At 44.8% G+C, this 22,873-nt stretch overlaps 1 protein-coding gene across 1 annotated transcript in view; it reads left to right on the plus strand.

The window, feature by feature from the left end:
* The window catches only part of PRKX (protein kinase cAMP-dependent X-linked catalytic subunit), a 69,326-nt gene that overhangs the window by 34,611 nt on the left and 11,842 nt on the right, over positions 1 to 22,873 (plus strand). Inside the window, exons 3-5 of the mRNA XM_081041848.1 lie at positions 5,141 to 5,404; positions 14,964 to 15,083; positions 21,593 to 21,688. Coding sequence (XP_080897974.1) covers positions 5,141 to 5,404; positions 14,964 to 15,083; positions 21,593 to 21,688 — 480 coding nt within the window. The remainder of the gene's footprint in view (positions 1 to 5,140; positions 5,405 to 14,963; positions 15,084 to 21,592; positions 21,689 to 22,873) is intronic.

Consider the following 22,873-nt stretch of genomic DNA (forward strand, 5'->3'; position numbering starts at 1 on the left):
CACACACGACACAGACACATGCACACATTCGCACACGACACATGCACAGACAACACACGTGCACACACGTGCACACACGTGCACATACACAACACGCACCCGCGTACACACATGCACATACACACACGCGTACACACACACACAGTTTGGACATCAGTGAAGCATATTATACACACTTTTGCCTCTTACTATTTCCCCTCCCACCTCATGGAGTGCCCCGTAGACGTTTTTGGGAGGACACGTTCCGGGACGTGTGGTCGGGGTTGAGGACGTGCTGAAGGTGAGGCCAGACATCCCCACCTTCCCATGGAGAGAAGCAGGGCCATGCAAGGTAGAGGTGCAGGCGGTGGGAGCATGGATGCTGGTGAAGGGGGCAGGCATGCGTGCACGTGCCCCCCAAATCGTGCCCTCATCCCCCGTGACCACGCTTGCTCCGTAGTTTAGACTCAAGACTCCTCCTGAGGTATGGTGGTCCCTCGGCGCCTGCCCCCTTCTGCGCGAGACGTCTGTGTCTGATGTGGGCCAGGTCCATTCTGTTCAGGCGTTTCACTGGCCGTTCACTGTCCTTATGTCCAAAAGCGAAACCTTGACCTTTCTCCTGGTCCCTTAGACCCGTAGGTCCCTCCTTTCAGCTTCCCCCACATGGTCTCCCAGGCTTTGCATCCCATCGGGTGCCATGTTTGGTTTCCTTTCTTGGCCTGTGCATTCACTCTGTCAGGGGTACCCCCTTTTCTCTTCTAAAGCACGTCTCAGAGTCTGTCCACTTCAATCACATCTTCCCAGAAGCTAACTCCGTTCATCTGGGTCCCCTTGTTTTCTTCTCAGTGTCCTTCCCAGGGCTCGTCCACTCCTGATCCCAGGCTTCTCTCTGCCTTGAAAATCAGATGGTGCCGTTCTTGGCTTTGAAATCCCATCCGTGGTTCCCCTCCACGCATTTGACAGAAGGAAGACTCTCTGCCATGTCTCCACGGTGCTAGCTGGTACCTCACGTTCCAACCTTCCTTCACGCCCCTCCTGGCCTCCTTTGGGCAGGAAGACATCCTGCCCCCAGGTCCTCCCAAGGCCTGTTCTTGCTGTGACTCCACCCGGCATCCCCCTGTTGACTGTTTAGGGTCAGCTCCCCTGCTGACCTGCAGGGCTCAGGACACCCGCAGCTGGATCTGCCCTTCCCATCACTGTATGTCTAAGACAGGACGTCACCTGGCACAGGTGGGTCCTTGGCCAAACTCCACCCACTCCGTGAGGAAAAGAGTGAATGGCTTATGGAGGTCAGTACCGAATGGGGTTCGGGAGTCATGATGGATTGACGTTGTTCGGTCAGACTGATAATCCCTATGGAGACTTCTGACCCCAGAACTCGCCTCTTATTGTCTTGTCACTTGCGGTAAACCCTCTCACTCTTTTGCCTTTGCATTTTTTTTTTAATTTATTTACTGGGGTGACAATTGTTAATGAAATTACATAATGCATCTTTATTTTTTATTTACGTGGTACAAGGGACGGTGTCTTGCCCATAATGAGAAGCGTTTGACCAACAGATGGGCTGATGCAAGTAATCTTTTTTCTGATTTTCTGAACTTGGATTTGCATGTATTTGTGGCCACACAGATGCCTTCCTGTCAGTCCAAAAGCCCCAAGTGGTGACTTAATGTTTGTAAACGTTCCAGGGATGGTGAGTCGTCTTCCTTGGGCTATTTCGGTTCTTATCATTGATAACACCAAACTCTTTGCAAAGTCTCTCCATGTAAGAAAAGTCTTATTGAGGGAGACGTCAAGCAAAGGTGTGCCACAGGATTTTTTTTTTTTAATTTTCTCATGATATTCATTTGATGTTAGTGATTTGGAGGAAGATGGGTAAATCAGGGGTGTCAGGAATGATTTTTTCATAGCCACAGTTTTCTGCTCAGTTCTCAAGGATGCAGATGACTGCTGGCTTATGAGTGTGGTGTGTGTAGGTAAAAGTGACTCATCCCCCTTCATACATAGTGTCTGTCTTAGGCATTATCCTTTGTCCATCTCTTGTTTGATTTTATTGAGGTATTTGTGGAACAAACTTCTCTTATATGGCCTTTTATCGTGGTATAATTCTCCCCACTCAATCACTTGTGACGTTTGACAATAATATTCTGATACATAATAAGAACTATATATTTGGTTCTTCTTATATATTTGGTGTCTTTGGTTAACGAGATATCTTTCGGACCAGACATAAGGACAGGGGCTGGTTGCCTGGAGAACCAGCCAGCTGATTAGAGGGTTGGAACTTGCAGTCCCACCCCCTGACCCTCCTCAGAGAGGAGAAGGGTGAGGTGGAATCAGTCACCAGTGGCCAGATTTCATCAGTCGTGCCTGTGTCACGAAGCCACCATGAAAACGCAAAAGGACGGGGTTCACAGAGCTCCCGGGTTGGTGACACGTGGCGATCTGGGGAGCCTGGCACGCCTGGCAAGGACACGAGGCTCTGTGCCCTGTGCATGCCTTCCACCTGCCTGTTCCTGAGCTATGTTCTCTCATAATACACCGCGATCCAGTGAGGGCCCTGTTTTCCTGAGTTCTGTGTGCCGCTCCAGCAAATGAATCAAACCCAAGTAGGGGGGTCGTGGGACCCTGTGATTTGTAGGCAGACGGTCAGAAGCACAGGTGACAACCTGGGCTTGCGACTGACGTGTGAAGGTGGGGGACAGTCTTGTGGGACCGAGCCCTTCACCTGTGGAGTCTGATGCCACCTGTCTCTGGGTAGACTGTGTGAGAATGGAGTGGAATTGTAGGACACCCAGGTGGTGCAGCAGAATTGCTTGTTGGTATGGAACAAAACAACAAACCCACACGTTGGGATTGGGAGCAGAATAATACACACTAAACGCTGACTCTTCGTATATGTATTGTCTGCCCCATGGATGACACTGCAACAGAGCTGGACCCCAGCTGGCCGAATCTGAAATCTTTGAGCCACTGCTCCAGCCTGGGTCACCTAGTCTCTACCCACATTATTATTAGGGACCAACACACTCCACTGAGTGGCTTAATCCTAAAGGCTCTTTCATGCCTTTATCGCTAACCCTCTCTTGGCGCTGTTCTAATCTTCTGCCATTGTTAGTTATTTCTCTGATGGCCCTGAAGGGTGAAATGAGGTGCCACTGGAACGTGGTGAGGCATGGTTTTCAAGAGTTGAGGAAGGAGATGGACTGATTATTAGCCTTGTGGAAATCTATAGATCTGGCTATAGGATTTTTGTAAAGAGTGGGTGCATGCTAATTAAAGAGGAGAGTGTCTGTGTGTGTCTGTGTGTTAATGTATTTAAGGTGTCCTGTATGTTCTTCTACCTTTTCAACCTTTCCTCAGTTGTAGGAAATGGTAGCCCCATTTTGGGGTAGTTTGGACCATTTATGTTCTTTTCAAGGGCTCAGTGACACCCCCATGGCCCAGAACACCAAGCCTTTCCTGGAGCACTCTAGCTAAATTTGCCATTCACTGGGCCCCATGGGAATCAGACAGTCACCAGTTTACATAGAGCCTCATTGTACGGGCTCACCAGTCAGGTGTTATTTGCAGCCTGCACCCTATGTCCCCACCTGGGCATTGAAATCACTGCAGGATTCTACACTCAACCTCGGAAACAGTGTGGCTGCCTGTGATTTTCCTTGGAGTGCGTCTTTAAGTCCTTACAAGCTACCTCCCCCAATGCTTTGTCTTTCTTTCACTTTACTGTATTGGGGTGGCCCATCCCAGTGGGCGGGACCCTCTGGTAGGTAGATGGTTCCCTGAGCTGCCTCTTCATACGGTGGCCGGTTCCCTGGGCTTCGTTTAGTTTTGGCGAAGCCCAGATGGACACTGGTCATCGGCCAAGCTTTGCAGGAAAGGAGCGGTCATATTGTCCCAACCCAAGAGGATGTGGGGACATCATTACGGTGTCATTGGTGCCCGATCTGGGTTCACATCGTCCTGTGTGTCCCCATGCCTGCGGGTGGCTCTTATTGGATGGCCCCTCACCTTGGCATACTCATGCCTCTGAATTCTCTAAACACATGGCCCTCTGTTCCAAAGCGCTCTTCTCTTTATCACGTGTTTCCTTTACGTGAAAATGTTCTTCCTCCCTCAACACTTACCTCCCTTTCCCCAAGACTTTTAAAACACAGATGTGACACAGCCTTCTCTTCCCTCTCTCTCAACCACTCTTTCTCCTCGATCCCTTACTGCTGCTGCCTTTGGTTCCATTAACAGAGCTAATCGAGCCTCTGAAAGGACGATGTATCTCTTCTGATTCTCTCGGGCAACGTCCTACCCGATAATTGCCCAGAAATCTCTTACTTTGGGCTTTGGTAATGGCCACCTTTTCCTGGCAGGTGTTCGAGAGTCAGTGCATTAATTTACTGTAAGTTTCCAGGCGTGATTACCGCTCTGGGTCCCTGCAGATGTGCCCACTGTGTATGCATTTGCTGGAGATGCCAAAACAAATATACTGGGCAGCTTGCAAAAAACAACAGACTTATTTTCTCGTGGTCTGAGAGACTGGAAGTCTGAGATCCAGGTGTCCCAGGGCTGGTCCCCCCTGAGGCGTCTCTCCTGGACTTGTGGACGGCCGTCTGCTCCCCGTGTCCTCACATGGTCGTCCGTTTGTGTGTCTGTGTCCTCATCTCCTCTTCTGATAAGGACCCCAGTGCTATTGGATCAGGGCCCACCCTAGTGACCTCGTGTTACCTTAGTCCCCTCTTTAAAGCCCCGTCTCCTAACAGAGTCCCATTCTGAAGTCCTGGGGCTGAGGGCGTCACCATCCATATTTTCAGGGATATAGTTCAACCTATAGCAAGCTGTTAGCTAGTGTATTATCTAAACATGGTCTTTACTCTTCTCCATTCTGAGACCATTGCACGTTTAACAGGATGCCCGTGTCTTAACACTTCTATGCACGTAACCTCTGTGTATTATGCTGTATGTTAACGTCTATGAGTACCCATCATATCTATACTGGGTCTTCACATCCATCCACATGCACACGTTTGCATGCCTCCGTGGGTGAATATCTGAATATCCTGCCATACCCGTATCCCTGTGCCTCCCTGTGCCCACATCCTGTCAACTGCGCACACCTGCCCCCTGCATCTCTCATGGGGCCCCTTCCATCATCCTCGTGTCCCCGCAGGTTCTGGACGTGTCATGACGAGCGTTTCCTCTACATGTTGATGGAGTTCGTGCCTGGTGGGGAGCTGTTCAGCTACCTGCGGAACCGGGGGCGGTTCTCCAGTAACGCGGGGCTCTTCTACTCGGCCGAGATCATCTGTGCCATCGAGTACCTACACTCCCGAGAAATTGTCTACAGGGACTTGAAACCGGAAAACATACTGCTGGACAGAGATGGTCACATCAAGCTCACCGACTTCGGGTTTGCGAAGAAACTGGTAGACAAGTAAGTGACCGTTTCCGTCCATTCTCTGTCTGACTTACGTCCCTTGGCGTAATGTTCTCTCAGTCCATCCACTGTGTCCCAAATGACAGGATCTCCTTCTGCTGTGTAGATGAATAATAATCCATGGCATATGTGTCACGTTCTCTTTATCCATTCGTTGGTCACTGGACATTTGGGTAGTTTCCATGTCGTGGCTACTGTGAGTGAACCTGCAGTGAGCATGGGGTGCAGACATCTCTTTGAGATCCTGATTTCGTTTCCTTTGGATAAATACCCAGGAGTGAAATGGCTGGATGACACGCTAGTCCTGGTTTTAATGTTTTGAGGACCCTCCATACCGTTTCTCGTTGTGGCTGCACCAATTTACGCTCCCACCAACAGTGCACGAGGGTTCCCTTTTCTCCACGTCTTCACCAACACGTATTGTCTCTTGTGGTTTTGATGGTAGCCATTCTGACAGGTGTGAGGTGACATACGAAGGTAGCTTTTCTTTTTATCAAAATTATACACACATACTGTGAATCAAGGAGCTTTCTCTCTAACCCCCCTCCCCCCCCATTTTCCATTCTCAACGACAACCACTTTCAACTGTCAGGTCTGCCCATCCAGTTTTCCTGGCCCCTCACTTGGGCACCTTCCAAAATTGTACTGCATTGTCTCTTTGTCCCCCTTAGTTCTTGTGCGTTACACTTAAAACAGTTTTTAAAATCATTCTTCCTTATAGTTTGGGAGCGGGTAGAGCTGAATTTGTTTAATTCACCATCTTGATAAGAAGGGAGTATGCATTTAAAAACATCGAGGTCATCTTTATATGGTTTTTTAACAATGGTCTCTTGCTTTTTACTTCTTAAAATAACAACAAAAAAAGTCCACTGGCTGAACAAAAAATGAGTTCCAGTGTTTTCTTATGTAAATAAAGGTCGAATACATACACTACGCATAAATATTTGTGTTTCAGATTAATTCTGAAATTATGATGTCGATTTCCAAAAAATGGAATTACTGGATAAACGTTCACGTCATTGTTAAAATCAACCAGAAAGTTGATTTTATTAAGAATCATGACCTAAAATAATCTTACACAGTTCCGTACAGATATCTTGGCTTAATTCACCCCAGTGATCCAGAATGCTCTACTGAATTGGAAAGATGTTTGTAAGTACTGTGTATAATTAAATAATATATAACGTATAAAAGCCCAGTGTTCAGCCTAAGTGGGGCTAACGTTCTCACAAAGCCCTGTGTATTGCATTTTCTCGATGTTAGTGCCTTGTTCTGTAAAAAGTGCATTGTCTCCCTTAGGAATAATGTAGCCTTTACTATAAAGAATACAAGAACACTCTTAATATTTTATTATTTTTTTTAATTTATCAATTATAGTTGGTATTCAATATTACATTAGTTTCAGGTGTGCAGCAAAAATCCTCAGCAAAATGTTAGCAAGCTGAATTCAGCAATGTCTTATACACCACGATCAAATGGGATTTACTCCTGGGAGGCAAGTTGCTTCGATATCCGCAAGTAAATGAACGTGATACACCACACAAACTAAATTAAGGATAAGAAACACTCTGAGTAGTTTAAATCCCATGCATTTAAGCCAGGAGTACCTCTTACATGAAAGCACTGGGGGCTTCTCTTGGGGGCTACACATTTGATGTGAATGCAATTCTAGATTTTGAGTTCAAAGAAATGAAGAAGAGGGAGGTGTATAAAGGTGGGTGATAAAACTTTGATATTTTCTATGTTGGTACTTCCTTTCACATCACAAAGTCGTTTTCTAGGGGTTTTGTTTCGTTTGGAGGTAATTTTGCTGTGGTTTTTCTTGTTGTTTTTATCCCCTAATAAGATGTAAGCTTACTTTCTTGTATCCCCAATTGCCCCCCAAATTGTACAATTAGGCATTAAAGAGAGACACACCCAGACAGAGCCGGAGAGAGAGTGTGCTAATATTTCTAATGTCATCGCAGCTGCTGATAATAACGTGCATTCCTAATTTTGTTGCCCTGGACAATTTTAGTCATTTATGTGCCTAAAATGGCTGCTTATCAACAGCAATGTTGTCTAATAACCTCATATGTCATTTGAAATTTTCAAATCACCTTATTTTAAAAAGTAAAACAGATGCATATAATTTTAATAATAGAGTCTATTTAATTCACTGTATACCAAGTACGACCATTTCAACATACCAAGCCTTGTAAAAGTTGAGAGTTTCCATGCATTTTTTTCCCCAGGACTTTATTGGGGAACAGTGTGTACTTGCAGGACTTTTTTCCAAGTCAAGTTGTTGTCCTTTCAGTCTTAGTTGTGCAGGGCGCAGCTCAGCTCCACTGGCCCATGTGGGAATTGAACCAGCAGCCTTGGGAGTTAGGAGCATGGAGCTCTAACCGCCTGAGCCACCCGGCCAGCCCCTCCATGCATTTTTGATACTAAGATTTGGAAATCCCAGGTATGCTTTATCCTCATGGGACGTCTGAATCTGGGCACTAAATTTTCTTGAGAAATACTTGATCTTAATTTAGTGTCCAGAAACATTCATAGTTGTAGAAGCAGATTCACAAGCTCTCCAAAAATCCTTAGCCTTTTATCAGTAACTGTGTAGAGTTTCTGTTTTTAAATTTTAGTTAAAATTAGTTAGAATTTGAGATCCTCGATACATTTCAAGGGCTCAGCGCCTGCATATGGCTCCCGAATTGGACAGGCAGACCTGGAAAACTCACTCCTGTTGTCCCAGGTGGAAACTTCTGCATTTGTGGGACACTTGATTTTGGGGGCCGTGTTGCACTCAATGACTCATCTCACTGATGGTATTTAGAAAAGGACCAACCTGCAAATTCCTTGTGATAGTTACATTCAATCTGATTTTCCCCTATAGAACTTCACTGATTATATTCCTAAGAATAAAGCACGTAAAAACCAGGGGACTTCACCTAGATGAATGGAGACCTTGTATTAATATTTTTTTCCAGGTTGGTTTAGAACACTCGTGCTGCCCCCTACTGGTAAAGGACATACCCTTGATTTGTTTTTTATTCATTTTATTTGGAAGTTTGATTCTAGTGAATCAGAAAAAGAAAACGTTTCCCATATTCACTTGATTATAAGTTTGGCAAACCGTGTTCCTATCTAGTTAATCCATTAGGTCCATTTAAGATTAAATAGATGTGGTCAATTCAGTACATAACATCAAGCAATTAATTTACTTAATGAACAGGCTGTATTTTGGGAAAGAAAGCCTCGTTATGTTGAAAGAAAGCCTCTTGATATGTTGTTTTTAGAAAGAACTTCATCTTTCTAATCATGGGTAGTGTAGTTTGAGAAAATATGTTCTTGGTCTTTTTATCTGCTTTTCATTTTTCTTCTTGTATTAAACTGTTTTGCATACATTATTATTATAGTTATTTTAAAAAGCACTCCTAAAACACTTAGGGACAAACTAGAATTATTGTTGATTTTCTAAAATCAAAAGAAGCTACTGACATATTTAATTTGAACTTATAAGTAGACTACATAGCATTCCTTTTCTGATATGGGTGTTTTCTGTAAAGAGATCTTTTGTAGTTATTCGACTGTAATTTTGTTTTGTTTTGTTTTTTAAACTGAGATGTTAAATTGAATACTATCTTTTGAATTTTCAGTTTGGTCATCTTGCTAGGGATAACATGCATCATAATCTTTTCCAGTTGTTACCGAACATTCGAACATACACAAAAGTAGAGATAAGTGTTTACATTAAATCCTTGTGTGCCCATTACCCAGCCTTAGTAACTATCAAAGCTTTGCAACCTTATTTGATCTTTCTGCCTGTCACATTTTTGTTTCTGGAATTAGTTTAAAGCTAGTCCCCACCACCCTGTCTCTTAACAGGTAATGAACTTAAAAAAATAACTTTGACACTGTTATTGCATCTTACAAAATTAAAGACAAAAATCCTTAATATCATGCTGACACCTAGCCAATAGGCGAACTCCTAGCATCTCAAAAAAATGTCTTTTTCTTTCCCTGCAAACTAAGGTTTCTACGTTACATTTGTGTCTCACTTTGATTTAATTCATCAAGTTCACTCTTTTCACCTTTTTTGCCATTTATTTACCAAATACACTGGGTCCCTTGCCCTGTAGGAAACCCTGTAGTCTAGATTTGGCAGCGTACATCCTCACGGTGTCATTTTCCTTTGTTTCTCTGTCCTCAGTATGTATTGTAAACTGGTGGTTAGATCTATGGATTGGATTAGATCCACGGTTCCTTCCTTTTGCATCCTAGCAAGAAGCACAGAATACCTCCCTGTCCTTCTGTCAGTGTGAGTGAAGATGGCTGACCTGTGGGTCCCAGTGTCACCAGCCCAACCTCCCTCCCCATTGACCACTCTTTTGTTCCCGCCAATGTTGAGCCTCTGGGTAGAGGGTCCACCAATGGCAGTGGCCCTGCTCTAGCATTCCATGAGCGATGGAAAAAATGCTGATGTTCCCGCTCTGTCATCTCTTCTGCATTTCTTATCTGGAATTCTTCTATTTAAACAACAACAAAAAAAACAAACAAAAAACCACTTCCCCTCATCAGCCATCGGGTGACCTTGAAATACCACCTTTGACAAGAGGCAGGGTACATGTTCCATTGTGTCACTTTATCTTAGTGTTTCAGAACCATGACCTGGGGTTTTAGTGACCTCAAATGGTGCCAGTGCATTTTCTTTTTAAAAAATATTGCTATACGGACAGAAAACATGGTGTTGCCACATTCCCACAACTGCCAAGGGATAGTACCTTCCAACTTCCAGGTCCATTTCCTTTCTCTTACCATGAGCCTCTGTTAGTGGGAGCACCGCAAGCAGCTATTAGGAATGAAAGGTGCCCTAGGGGACGTTTGCTGCTGTTGGACCCAAAATATTGCCCAGTTGGTGAGCTTGGGTGTTATTGCTTCTGTTAGCCTTGCTTTGCTCGTCTGTCAAATAAGAATTGTTCCTACCCCATAGGGTTGTCGGTAAGAATGAATGGGTCTGCTCATTCGAAAGTATTTCCTTAGACCAGTTCCTGGCAGATAGGAAGCACTGAGTAGACATTAGTGCTTCTGACTTTATTATCCCCACTATCACCACATTATCATTGTCATTATGATTATTTTGTCATTATCGATATTATAACCATCATCATCATCATCGTCACCATCATTACCATTGTTGTTACTGTCATTATCAATATTATAACCATCATCACCATCATCCCCATCATTGTTGTTATTGTCATTTTCAGTGTTATAACCATCATCATCATCACCATCACCACCATCATCCCCATCATCCCCATCATTATTATTGTCGTTTTCAATGTTATAACCGTCATCACCGTCACCACCATCACTATCACCACCATCACCATCACCACCACCACCACCATCACCATCATCACCATCATCATCACCATCATCCCCATCATTATTGTTATTGTCATTTTCAATGTTATAACCATCATCACCACCACCATCGGCATCACCATCATCACCACCATCATCCCCATCATTATTGTCATTTTCAATGTTATAACCGTCATCACCATCACTATCACCACCATCACCATCATCACCACCACCACCATCACCATCACCATCATCATCACCATCATCCCCATCATTATTGTTATTGTCATTTTCAATGTTATATCTGTCATCACCGTCACCACCATCACCATCACCACCATCATCATCACCACCACCATCACCATCATTACCATCACCATCATCACCATCAACACATAATTGTCACCATCATCACCATTGCTGTGGACTGTATCGCATCCCAAATTCATGTGTTACAGCTCTAACCCCCAATGTGGTTGTATCTGGAGCTAATGCTTTTAGAAGATAATAAAGGTTAAATGAGGTCATGAGAATGGGGTCCAAATCCCCCAGCATTGATAAGCTTATAAGAAATTCATTTCTCACTGTTCTAGAGGCTTGAAGTCCAAGACCAGGATTTGGCCAGTTGAGTTCCTGGTGGAGTTCTCTTCCTGGCTGTTAGGTGGCCTTCTCACTGTGTGCTCACATGACAGAAATGTCTCCCCCAAACCACCTCTCTTCCTCTTATAAGGACACCAGTCATTGAATTAGCCCCATCGTAATCCAGTATGATCTCATTTTAACTTGATTACATCTGCAAGACCCTGTTCCCAAATAAGATTGCATTCACAGGCAATGAGGATTAGGACTTTTGGGGGGACACAGTTCACCCCCCAAATCCCGTACACGTACCCTGGAAGGCAGTGGGGCATTAAGGTCACATGAACATCTGACATCTGTACTTGACAGAGAATCCCGTCTTTCCTTGGCTGTCACGCTCTCCTCCCCTCTGCTGTAGCGGACCTGGTAACAGTGAGCAAACTAAGAGCAACGGTGTCACCTTGCCTTCTGTCCAAAAGCCAAGTGAGCAAAATGAGATAAGACTGGGGGCATAGATAATTCAGAGCCCGACCAAGCAGTGGTGTCCCAAGTATACCCAGGGCTCTTTGTCCCATCTTCACATGTGTACAGCATTCTGAAGCTCTTTATGGCAGCTAGGCCTCTGTACATTCCAGCGGATTTGGGGCTCTTCCTCGGAATCTCCTCCTCTGATGAAGTGTGAGGCTACCCAAGGCTACTTAGAAACTGGAAATTTGTACCACCCGTGCCCCTTACCCTGGGACGGAGCCCACAAGAGACTCACCTTTCCAAATGTAAGTGGAGATGGTGCGTCTACTACAGGTACAATTACCTGTGGCCACCTCCTCCACTGGGTCTTAGTATCAGCCAAGAGCTAGGCTTCCAGCTACCTGCATAGGTGCCCTTGGATGTGCTACCAAGAGTAGGACGTGATGATTTAATGTATATGTGAAGTGATCACCACCCTCCTGTTAATTAACACGTCCATCACCTCACACAGAACCATTCTTTATGTGATGCTGACAGCACCCAAGGTCAGCTCTCTTAGCAAATGTCAAGGATATAAATATACTATTATTAGCTGTCATCACTTTGCTGTACGTTAGGTCCCCACAACATATCCTATAACTGAAAGTTTATAGCCTTTGACCAACATTCCCCCATTTCCTCCTCCCGCCCCCCAGCCTCAGTGACTGTTCTCTGTTTCCATGCGTTCTACTATTTTAGACCCCCACATGTAAGTGAGATCATGTAATAGTTGTCTTTCTGCGTCTGGCTTCTTTTGCTTGTTGCCGTATTGCCTTTAAGTTTGGTCCCTGCACATTGTTATAAATGGCAGGATTTCCTTTTCCTGGTAAGTAATATCCCCTTGTGTGTATATCAAATGTGTATCCATTCATCCATCAATGGATACTGAGGGCATTTCCAAGTCTTGTCCACTCTGAGTAGTGCTTCAGTGGACATGCGGGTGCAGACATCTCTTTCAAATCCTGGTTTTTGTTTCCTTCAGATAAATATCCAGAAATGGAATTGCTGGGTCATATTTTTTTAATTTTTTGAGGACCCTCCATACTGTTGGGTTTCCATAGTGGCTGCACCCATTTACATCCCACCAGAGTTCTCTCTCTAGTTTTCTTCTTATAAAGACACCAGTTATCGGATTAGGAGTTACCTGAGTGACCTCCAGTTAACTTGATTTCCTTCTGTAAGGACCCTGTTTTAAAATCAGACTACGTTTTTCACCCAGCCCCGCCAACTCCCTCCCACCTGGCTACCACCAGTCTGTTTTCTGTATCTATGAGTCTGTTTCTGTTTTGTTTGTTTTTTAGATCCCACACATTGGTGAGATCCTATGGTATTTGTCTCTCTCTCTCTGACTCATCTCATTTACCATAATACCCTCTAGGCCCATGCATGTTGTGGCAAATGGTAGCATTCCATTCTTTTTCATGGTTGAATAATATTCCTTTATTTGCACGGACCACATTTTGTTCATTCATCAGTTGATGGCTTTTTGCCCTTTTTTTTTGAAATGAGGTAAGTGAATACAATGACACATACCATTGTATTTGTTTCAGGTGTACACCATAATGATTTCATACCTGTATTTATTGCAAAACGATCGCCAGAATGAGTCAAGTTAACAACCATTAACTCATTAGCTACAATTATTTTCTTGTGATGAGAACTTTTAAGATCTACCCTCTTAGCAACTTTCAAATAAACAGTGCAGTAGTGGTGACGGGTCACAGTGTTGTATATGACATTCCCAGGACTCCTTCATCTTATAACAGGAAGATTGTCCTTTATCTTTTTACAAGTGAGTTTTTTCTTAGCCAATACCCCCCCACCCCCGCACACACACACACACACAAACAGTGATAGAGACAAATGAGGAGACAGTTAAGAAAATCAGTCTTGCGTTTTTCATACAGCGTAAAATTGAGAGATGTCAGCAGAAACATTACACCGGTCGATTTTAATTAAACACTGTGGCTCTTTTTGGAGTATAAAGAGAATTCTTGTATAAGGAGAGAAAGGAACAGCTTCCCCCACCTGCTGTGAGAAAGAGAGATTTCAGGCCTGTCAGGAACGGATGACCAGAATTAAAGCAAACCAAGAAAACAAACAGCCAATCAGAAAACTCCGTCATCCAGGCGGGGTCCCCACTTGACTATCCAGAATCTCTTGCTTCCTCTAGCTGTGCTCTAGGTGGGGCTAGAAGCTAATTTTTTGCAAACCTCATGTGTCTGCAGCGAAAAGCCTTTTCCTAGCCTCTCTGCTCTGTTTAATCCCCAAGTAGCCCTGTGTCCCTTAACCTAATGATTTCCAAAAGCCGCAAAATGACAGGAAACCCACACACGCCTTGCAAACACGTCAAACCTTTGGAAGAGCAGGTGGAAAAGAAAATGAGCAGTAGCTTTGAGTATGGTCTTGGAGGCCACCCCTGGCCCTGAGACTTGTTAATGATTGTTTTCTTTTTAACATTAAGATACGTGGATGTATTTTACGGTATTTACAATTTCACCTCCAAAAGAATGAGGTAAAATTAGGCAAAACAGATTTTTTGTTTTCTGTTTTCTTTTTATGGAAAAGTAGACTAGAACTAATACTCCCTGCATTTTTTAAAAATAAACTTTTGAGGACAGAAAAGTTGCAAAGATGATTTTGAGGGTTCCCAAAGAGCCCGCCTTCTATCCCCCCTCTCGTTCGCATTTACATTTGTCATAATTAATGAACCAGAATCGCTACATTATTATTCATTAAAGTCTCTACTGTGGTCAGATTGATTCAAAAATTCATTAGCCACCGAGACTGTTGAGTCATTCTTTGAGATGCTATTTCATAGGAAGCCGGGCAGTGCATTGTGAGCTTCTGAGTGACAGTGCCATCCATGCAGTAATAACAAGGGACAGCCGTGCTGACAGGGCTGCTCCTTAGGTTCTGTTCGGGTTCCCGAGTGTCTGCAGGGGAACAGGTCAATGGAGACAGTGTTTCTGTCTGTATCCAGGGCAATATATCGCCAGCGTGGGCCCCGGGCATCACTGGGCTTGGTTTCCTTACTATAGTGTTCAGTGTTTCTGATGGGTACCCATCGCATCGCCCAGCATGGCTGAGTTTTGTGGTCGCCCTTCTGTCTCCCCAGGACGTGGACTCTTTGCGGGACACCCGAGTATCTGGCCCCTGAAGTCATCCAGAGCAAAGGTCATGGCAGAGCGGTGGACTGGTGGGCTCTCGGCATCCTAATATTTGAGATGCTCTCGGGGTGAGTAAGGGCTTCCGTGGGGAGTCAGGATGTGCTCCCCAGTGCCGCTTTTCCCTGCTCCTCACCCTGCGTCTGTTAGCCTCAAGGATGGTGCATTCGGGTGGCAAACACTTGGGGTGTGGTCCCATGGCAGTTTCCCGTGGCCAATGGTGTGACCTCAGCGGTGCAGCTTGTGTTCGTATTGCAAACACACAGGCTGTTTTGGTGAAGGATCAGCCGTGCCTGTCTGTGGGGATCTTTGTCCTGTCTCAAAGTGTCCCGTCTTTCTTCCGGGAATGTGACATTCACCTTCTACATGGACCCTTTCTGGAGCTGGGTCTTGTATGGGCTGGATAAACCCAAATCAAGCACAATTTAGGGCTTTATGAACGAACGAACAACGTGTCTGAGGAAAGAGGGTGTGCTTTCCTAAAATCCCCTACCTGCATTGGAGGAGATTTGGAAGGTCATGTCTTCCCCTCGTCCAGGTCCAGATACCCACGAGGTGGACCATTTGTCAAGGTGTCGTCGGGATTCAATCACCAACGATGCTTTGTGTGTCAGATCTGATGTTCCTCTACGTAAAGCATCTCGCTCTTCACAATCTTGGACGTGGGGACTCACCCTCCTTCTGTGAACGAAAAGCTCTTGTCTCTGATGGGCTGCATTCAGGCAGCCAGCCGGGAGGTGCCCAGGACACAGGACACAGGCGGGGCCATTGGGCCAGCTGCCTGGCTGCCTCCTTCCAACCGCTGTCCCCTTCCCTTTGGTCTTCTGTCATCGGCGTGCCTGTTCCCTGCCTGTGAGTCACAGACACGCCGAGTTTGCTCCTGGTTGTAGCAAAAGCCAGCCCCTGTTCCTCACCTGTCTGGTGCCACACAGGGCAAGTCCTGAGGCTTTTACCAGGAAACCTTCCCTTTCGGTTGGAAAGAAAGTTGGAAAGGGGGTCATTCTTCTGCATTGAGGGTGTGGCCGACCTGAGTGGACTCTGAAAACCTGGGTTTATTATCTGTCTGTCTATCATCCATCTATTCCTAAGTTAACTGCCTACGTATCCATCCACACACCATCTATTTATCTGTCATCTAGTTATCTACAATCTGTCATCTGTGATAGAATCTATCTGTGATGTAGTCATCTATCATCAGTCATTTCGGTCATATTTATCTACCGTCCTCTATTACCTATCATTTGTATATGTCTATTTATGTATCTATCTGGCCATGTATCTGTCATCTATCTACTCTTTTGAATTTTCCATTACTCTTTACTCAAACGTCTCTAGCAAATCACATAGAACCACTTTTCTTAATACATTCTGTATGTAGCCCAGGAAGATCCCAAGCAAAGAAAAAGGTTAAAGTCAATCGCATATAGGGTCAATCCTTGAAAAAAGAGACAACAGCTGCAAATGTGCGCCCATATCGATCAGCTTCCTTTCAAACGACCACCACGTTTTGCTGCTGAAATTTTGTTGACCAGTAGAGGGCAGTATAGGCTGACGATAATTGAATCCTGGCTCGGAGGATATTTAAATTGATTTCTTTGTCCTTATTATTAGGGTAGAATACAATATTACAGAACATAATACGCAATATTACTAGTAAAATATGTGACATTAGTGGTAAATACGATATTAGAGCATTGCACACTGTTGAACATGATGGAATATAATAGAAAACCGTTAAAATAAAATGAGTATAATATTAGGATATATGAGAATTATGTTAGGATTATTATATAAAATAATTATTAGAATGTTAATAGAATATATTTGACTATATTACAGTATTAGAAAATAGAATACTTTTGTTATTGTAATAGAGTAGTAACAATAGGGTATTTCTAATGGTCTAATAAATATTAGGAATACAATGAAAAATAATGTAATTAAAAGCTGATACATTATTAGGCTCTGTTATTAGAATAATTGGTGGTGAATAATTAAAACTTTTCTAACCCAAAGGACTGTAAGCCAACCTTCCCATTTCATACAAGACAGCGGCTGTGTATTCCCAATAAGCATATTCCCATTTTCCACATTTCTAGTTGGAGAGAGTCAGGTTTTGTGGGTGGATTTCTTGAGAGCCATCCATCCTGGCAGATACTGCAAGCCTGCCCGACCCCTCCTGCGAGCCTCAGCTGTCACCTGGCTCACTCCCAAGTTTCCACACCGTGTCATCCAGCTACTCGCTCTCCTGCCCAGGGCACCTTTCCCTGGCAGCAGCCGGAGGGGTCTCGTACCCACACCAAGCAGGCCACATCACCCCTCCCCACTTGCAGCCCTCTGGTGGAAAGCCCCAGAGCTCATTATATGAGGCTCTGAGATGGTCTGTATGACATCCGGCCAGCCCAAGTGGTAGCCCGGTCCCTCTTCTGGGTTTGCTGGCCGTCCTGTTGCCTCTCCAACATGTCACGAGGTTCCTACAGCGTGTCCCCTTGGCTAGCCCCTTCTGTTCTCTTGCTCACAGTGTAGGTTCACCTCTCACCTGACCACAGGACCCTCCTGTGCTCCTCCCGCCACGGTCGGCCCCACCACCCTCTTCTGTTTTCTTTATAGCGCTTAGAAGGTTGTGTGTGTTGATCGCCTGTGAGATCACTGGGCCCAACATAGAGGGTTCTCCTAGTGGTCAGTGGAAGGCAGTTACTGTATGGAAGGTAGAGGTGGCCTTTTTTTCAAAGTCCTCCTGTCTCCAGCTGGCTTATTCGATTTCCATTTTCTGTATTTGCACGCTTAGCGGGATCAAAGCGAGACTCTGCCTTTGTCTGTTTGTTTATGGCTTTAATTGGTCGATTACATCTTTTATGCACTCTGAGAAAAACCCAGTCGTTGGGTAAAACCTGCTGTTTGATTACGGTGTGAGATCATAGCATAAGCAGGATTTTATTTTCACTGAATGAGAAATGTTGACGTCAGAATGAAAATGTATGGCCCACTCCTTAAGAAAACCATTCATGGGCTTTCCCTGGAACGCCCAATTCCGTTCTCGTTTCTTCTCCATTCACACCCATCCGTGTGAAGAGTTGAACCCTACAGACCAGTTTTTGGAGAAGATGGAGTTTATCTGCATTTGGAGATAAATGCATGATGGGTGGTGGAACCTATCAACCCCAGAGAGCTTTCATCTGCGTGGGGTATATCTGTCACTGTGTACTGCATTTGAAACTAAAACTAAAATGAAGATATATGGGGCGTGCCAAAAAAATGTATATTCATGACTTGTATTCATCTTTTGTTATCGGTACAGTTTTTTCCTTTCTTAAAATGTGTATACATTTTTTTGGCACCCTCTCTATATCTCTATATGTATTTACATAAAATTATAATAAACTCACTAACAGTGAACCCAGATAGAATTTTTAATGGGAAAAATACTTCCTATAATTACAAATATTTAGAGACAAGAGTGGCCTTGTGTCAACACTTTTGCTACTCTCTTTAGTGTCTGGCTGCTGGGTTTTTCTCTCTTCTTATGTACCCTGCCAGGTGTGTTGCGTTGCTTTGGTTGAGGTGTATAAAGAAAATGCATCCACATTCACATTCAAAGCTCCTGGAAACAAACGCCTTGGGGAATCTCGGGATTCACTGGCACTCCACTTTGGGAATCAAGGCCGGCATGCCTCAGAGAGTGCCCATGAGATTCCTTCATACTCTATACTTTCCCTAAACCTTTGCACAGCCTGGTGCTTTGTTCTTGCCACTTCTTCTGACTCCACTCCGTTCTTCCTTCTCCAGTGCCAGGCACAACGGTGATATTGCAGCTGCTCCCTTTCTGTTCTCTCTCCGGAAGCTCCTTCCTGTTTTCCGTGAACTCATGTCAAAGGACCTGCCTTCCAACGCCACCTCCCCATTTTAAAAATGTGGGCAGATAAAGCGTTCAGCTGATACTAGTTTAGAGTCGTATTTGTCTAACGGGGGCCTCTGGGTGGGGGGGCGGGGTTCTGAAGAGGATCGTGGAGTTACAATGCCTGTGGCGCCTCTTTCTGGCCAATTCGTTTTACTGGACGGTTTAGGTAGGCAGAACGGGTACCTAAAAATGGTCATGGATACACGATGGAGAAAATGCCAAAATGGTCCTGAATTTTGAAAATCAGAACTTTTTTTTTTTTTTTTTTTTTTGGTTGAGAGCCCACTGGCCCATGTGGGAATCGAACCGGCAGCCTTCGGAGTTAGGAGCATGGAGCTCCAACCGCCTGCGCCACCCGGCCGGCCCCATGGTCCTGAATTTTGGAGATGCAATTCTTGAGGCTGCCGTCATCTGAGCACATTCTCCTTCCATGCCCACCTCTCCCAGCAGATAACATGTATATAAATGCCTATAAACTGCTTATACATCCCATTCCCTATAATGAGTACCATCGCCTGTTTCTTAAGAATTGGAATGTGTGTTGCACTTTGCAGCTGCCCAGGGGATGGCTAGTTCTCTATACTGGTCCTTACTGGAAAGATCTGTTTTGCGTTTTTTCTTTTTTTCGGTCGTTCTACTACTGCTAACATGCCTTTCCCATGATATAGTCATGGGATGCCTGGATCCCAAGAGGATTTTGTTTGATATTCTCCATCAATGCGTTTAGGTCTCTGTGACACGTTTGCACGTGTTTAATGTCCCATTTCCCACCATTGACCATTTCCCTGATGAAGTCATCCAGCTGAATGTACTCAGGGCCACCACCCAAGAAAGGGGAGTCGGGTCCCCCAAGCATTGCTGGAGAGAGTGTCTGGCAGACGAATGAGGGCGGACTCGGGAGTCAGAAGCTGAAAGGTGACTGAAATGGCCAGACTGGATGACTATCCACACGTAGACCTTTGCTACACACCCTGGGCTGCACAGCTCCTCATTATGTGGCAGCCCGTGAGTCTGGAAGCACCAGAGGACAAATAGTTGTAGTTAGGAGTCCTTATAACTGGAGACTCAAAGACATACGGCTGTTACCTTCTCGACACTGTGCCTCTCTGTTCACACCAAAGTGTAAATCAGAGCATCTGAGTGAGATGTTACTGAAGACAAATGGGCTACTTTATGCCATATCACCCAAGGCTGCAGCTTTACATTTCTTTATGATCTTCCATTTTTCCAATTAACTCACATCCACTTTCCATTGGTTTCTCTGTACTTTATAGTTCAGTTCCTTATTTTTTCTTCAATTACTCTACTCCTCTTTAATATATTTGGAGCATAAATGTGGACACACTGTGTGTGTGTCCTGGGGTGGCTGTAACAATTGACCGCAAACTGGGGTCTTACCACCACAGGGATCCATCCTCCCCCCGTCCTGGACGCCAGGAGTCGGCCATCAAGGTGTCTCAGGGCCATATTCCCTCTGGAGGCCCCAGGGGATGGTCCCTCCTGCCCCTTCCAGCTCCTGGGGGCTCCAGGCGTCCCTGGGCTGGTGGCCGCCTCCCTCCCATCTCTGCCTCCATCTCTATGTGGCGTCTCCTCTGTGTCTGTGTCCCTCCTTGTCTATCTCTGATGAGGACACTGTCATTGGGTTCAGGGCCCCCTGATCCAGGACGACCTCATCTCAGATCCCTCACTGATCACATCTGCACAGACCTTGTTGCCAGATAAGGTCCGACACACATTTTCCGGGTCAGAATGTGGAGACATCTTTTTGGAGGCCACCATCCCACCCGCTATACTCGGGGATGGATTTGGAACCCACAGGAGAACCATCTTTGCTCATTGATATTTCCACCTTTGACCAGGATGTCATGTGAAAGTTCTGTTTTCTGAGATATTTCCATGGCTTATTTCAGCAGAATTAGAAGATCTCATCTCGAGGAAGCTAGGTAGAGGTTATGCTTTTGAGTTGAGGGTCTTTACTTTATTTGAAAAGGTCAGTCTGTTGGTTTTTTACCAGGATTACAATCTTTATTTCTGGGAACTCTGCCACAGACATATATAAGTGCATGGGGGTGGCCGTGTACCCACACAACTTTTTTGACATAATCAGGCTGGGGGCCATAATTTCCAAGCACTGGGCCACATCTGTATGCCCAAAGTCTCACAGCCTGGAAACTAGCCTTGCTGTCACCTCCCAAAGTATAACCTAGGTGAATCCATCTACTATGGAATTTCATATATTGGTTTCTGTAAAATTATTCACTACTGGAGCCAGACCAAAAAAATAGGATACAGTGGAACCCATCCTCGTCCATTTGTCCCATGCACATTTATTAAGCACCTACTGTCTGCCACGCACTGCCTGTATGAAGAATACAGATGTCTACTTATGGTCTACTGGGGCTGACATGTTTCATGCCTCAGAAGGTGTCACAGTAGTTGGTCAGATGGTGTCACCATGGTTGCCCGTCTCCACTGATGTTTCTTCTGCTTCAAGCTGCAAGATTTCACGCTTTGCCTGTTAGAAACATCCCTTCCCAGTGTGTCCCCTGATAGGACTGCAAGGAAAGCGTGCACGTGAAGTAACTTCCGCTCTGCGTCTGCCAAGCAGAAATAGTAGTGATTCCATAGTGGCGATTTTTCCATACTGGCTGTCCACTAACCACACGTTTACTTCTCCAACAGGTTTCCTCCATTTTTTGATGATAACCCATTTGGCATTTATCAAAAAATTCTTGCCGGCAAAATAGATTTCCCCAGACATTTGGATTTCAATGTAAAGTAAGTAAACCATGTCTCTCGTCTTCGGGTGTGTTTATTTTTAAAGCATCTAAAAAAAGAAAATCACACTTGAGGCGTGTGCTCAGCAGGGTACCACACTGCGTTATTCAGTGTGCTGTTTAAACTACGTTGGGCAGTCAATTTTCCGCAAAAAGCAAAGAGGTTTCCATTACCCTGCCGTACCTACGGGCACTTACCCTCTTAGTGACTCTTGGCTGTGTTTTACGCCTTTTGAGATCAATGAGATTTACCATTAGCAAGTAAAGGCATTTGTGGTCTTATTTAATGAAGAGCCGGGTTGGGGATTTCACACATAGGGTTCCCCTCCTCCAGCTGGTTGTGTAGTTGGCAGAAGTGTTGGTGGGCTTAGCAGACTTTCTCTTTTCTTTCCCGCTCAAAGCCTTCCCATCCTTGAGCTCCTTCTTTATGCTTAAATTTTGAGTGATGAGTGTGTCTCTTTGAGAACTGTTGCCTTGCGTCAGTGTTAGTAACCTTAGGTCCGAGTTTCAGTAAATTTGTGGCCATTGGGGTGGGAGCGTGGTGGAGAAAACACTAAGTTTAAAAAAAAAAGGTGTAAGAACGTGTTTAGTTTTCCAGATACCTTACTCCATCTGGTCAGTTTTTAGCCATTTTGCGCCATAATGAGTTGTGATTTCTAGCTGTTTCACTGTTTCCCAGGTGAATTGATGGCTGCACCCACCCCTGCTGATGACAAAGTGGTGTTAATGCTTTTAGTTCAGAATTGAACTTTCCTTTCATGTTTGCTATTTTTTTTTTTTAAAGCAGCCTATGGAAATTGAGTTCAGAGGAAACTTATTTCATGAGAGTGGATCAGCGACTGGGGCCGTTGGCTGCATCTTGTGGTGTTTCTTATTCTTAGTGCTCACATGTACCTCCCTTGACCTAGAGGTTCTCAGTTAGAATACAAGACTCTGCTTCCCTGGATGTGTGTGGGCTTGTGCTTATGTTGTGTTTGACACACCAGCCAAATTTTAAACGATTTTAGCAAAAAAGTAAAAGAGACTCCATTTCAAAATGATTCCCTAAAAGGGTCATGACAGCCTGCCTTGTGAATGGCAAGGCAGGGAGGTGATGGCTGCACTCAGCAGCGTTTCATCCCGAAAGAACCGTATTGCATAGCATTTCTCTCCCAGGGTGCAAATCCCAGCAGAGTTGAGTGACGCG

Source organism: Rhinolophus hipposideros (assembly GCF_964194185.1).
Source record: "Rhinolophus hipposideros genome assembly, chromosome: X".
Classification (NCBI taxonomy): domain Eukaryota; kingdom Metazoa; phylum Chordata; class Mammalia; order Chiroptera; family Rhinolophidae; genus Rhinolophus; species Rhinolophus hipposideros.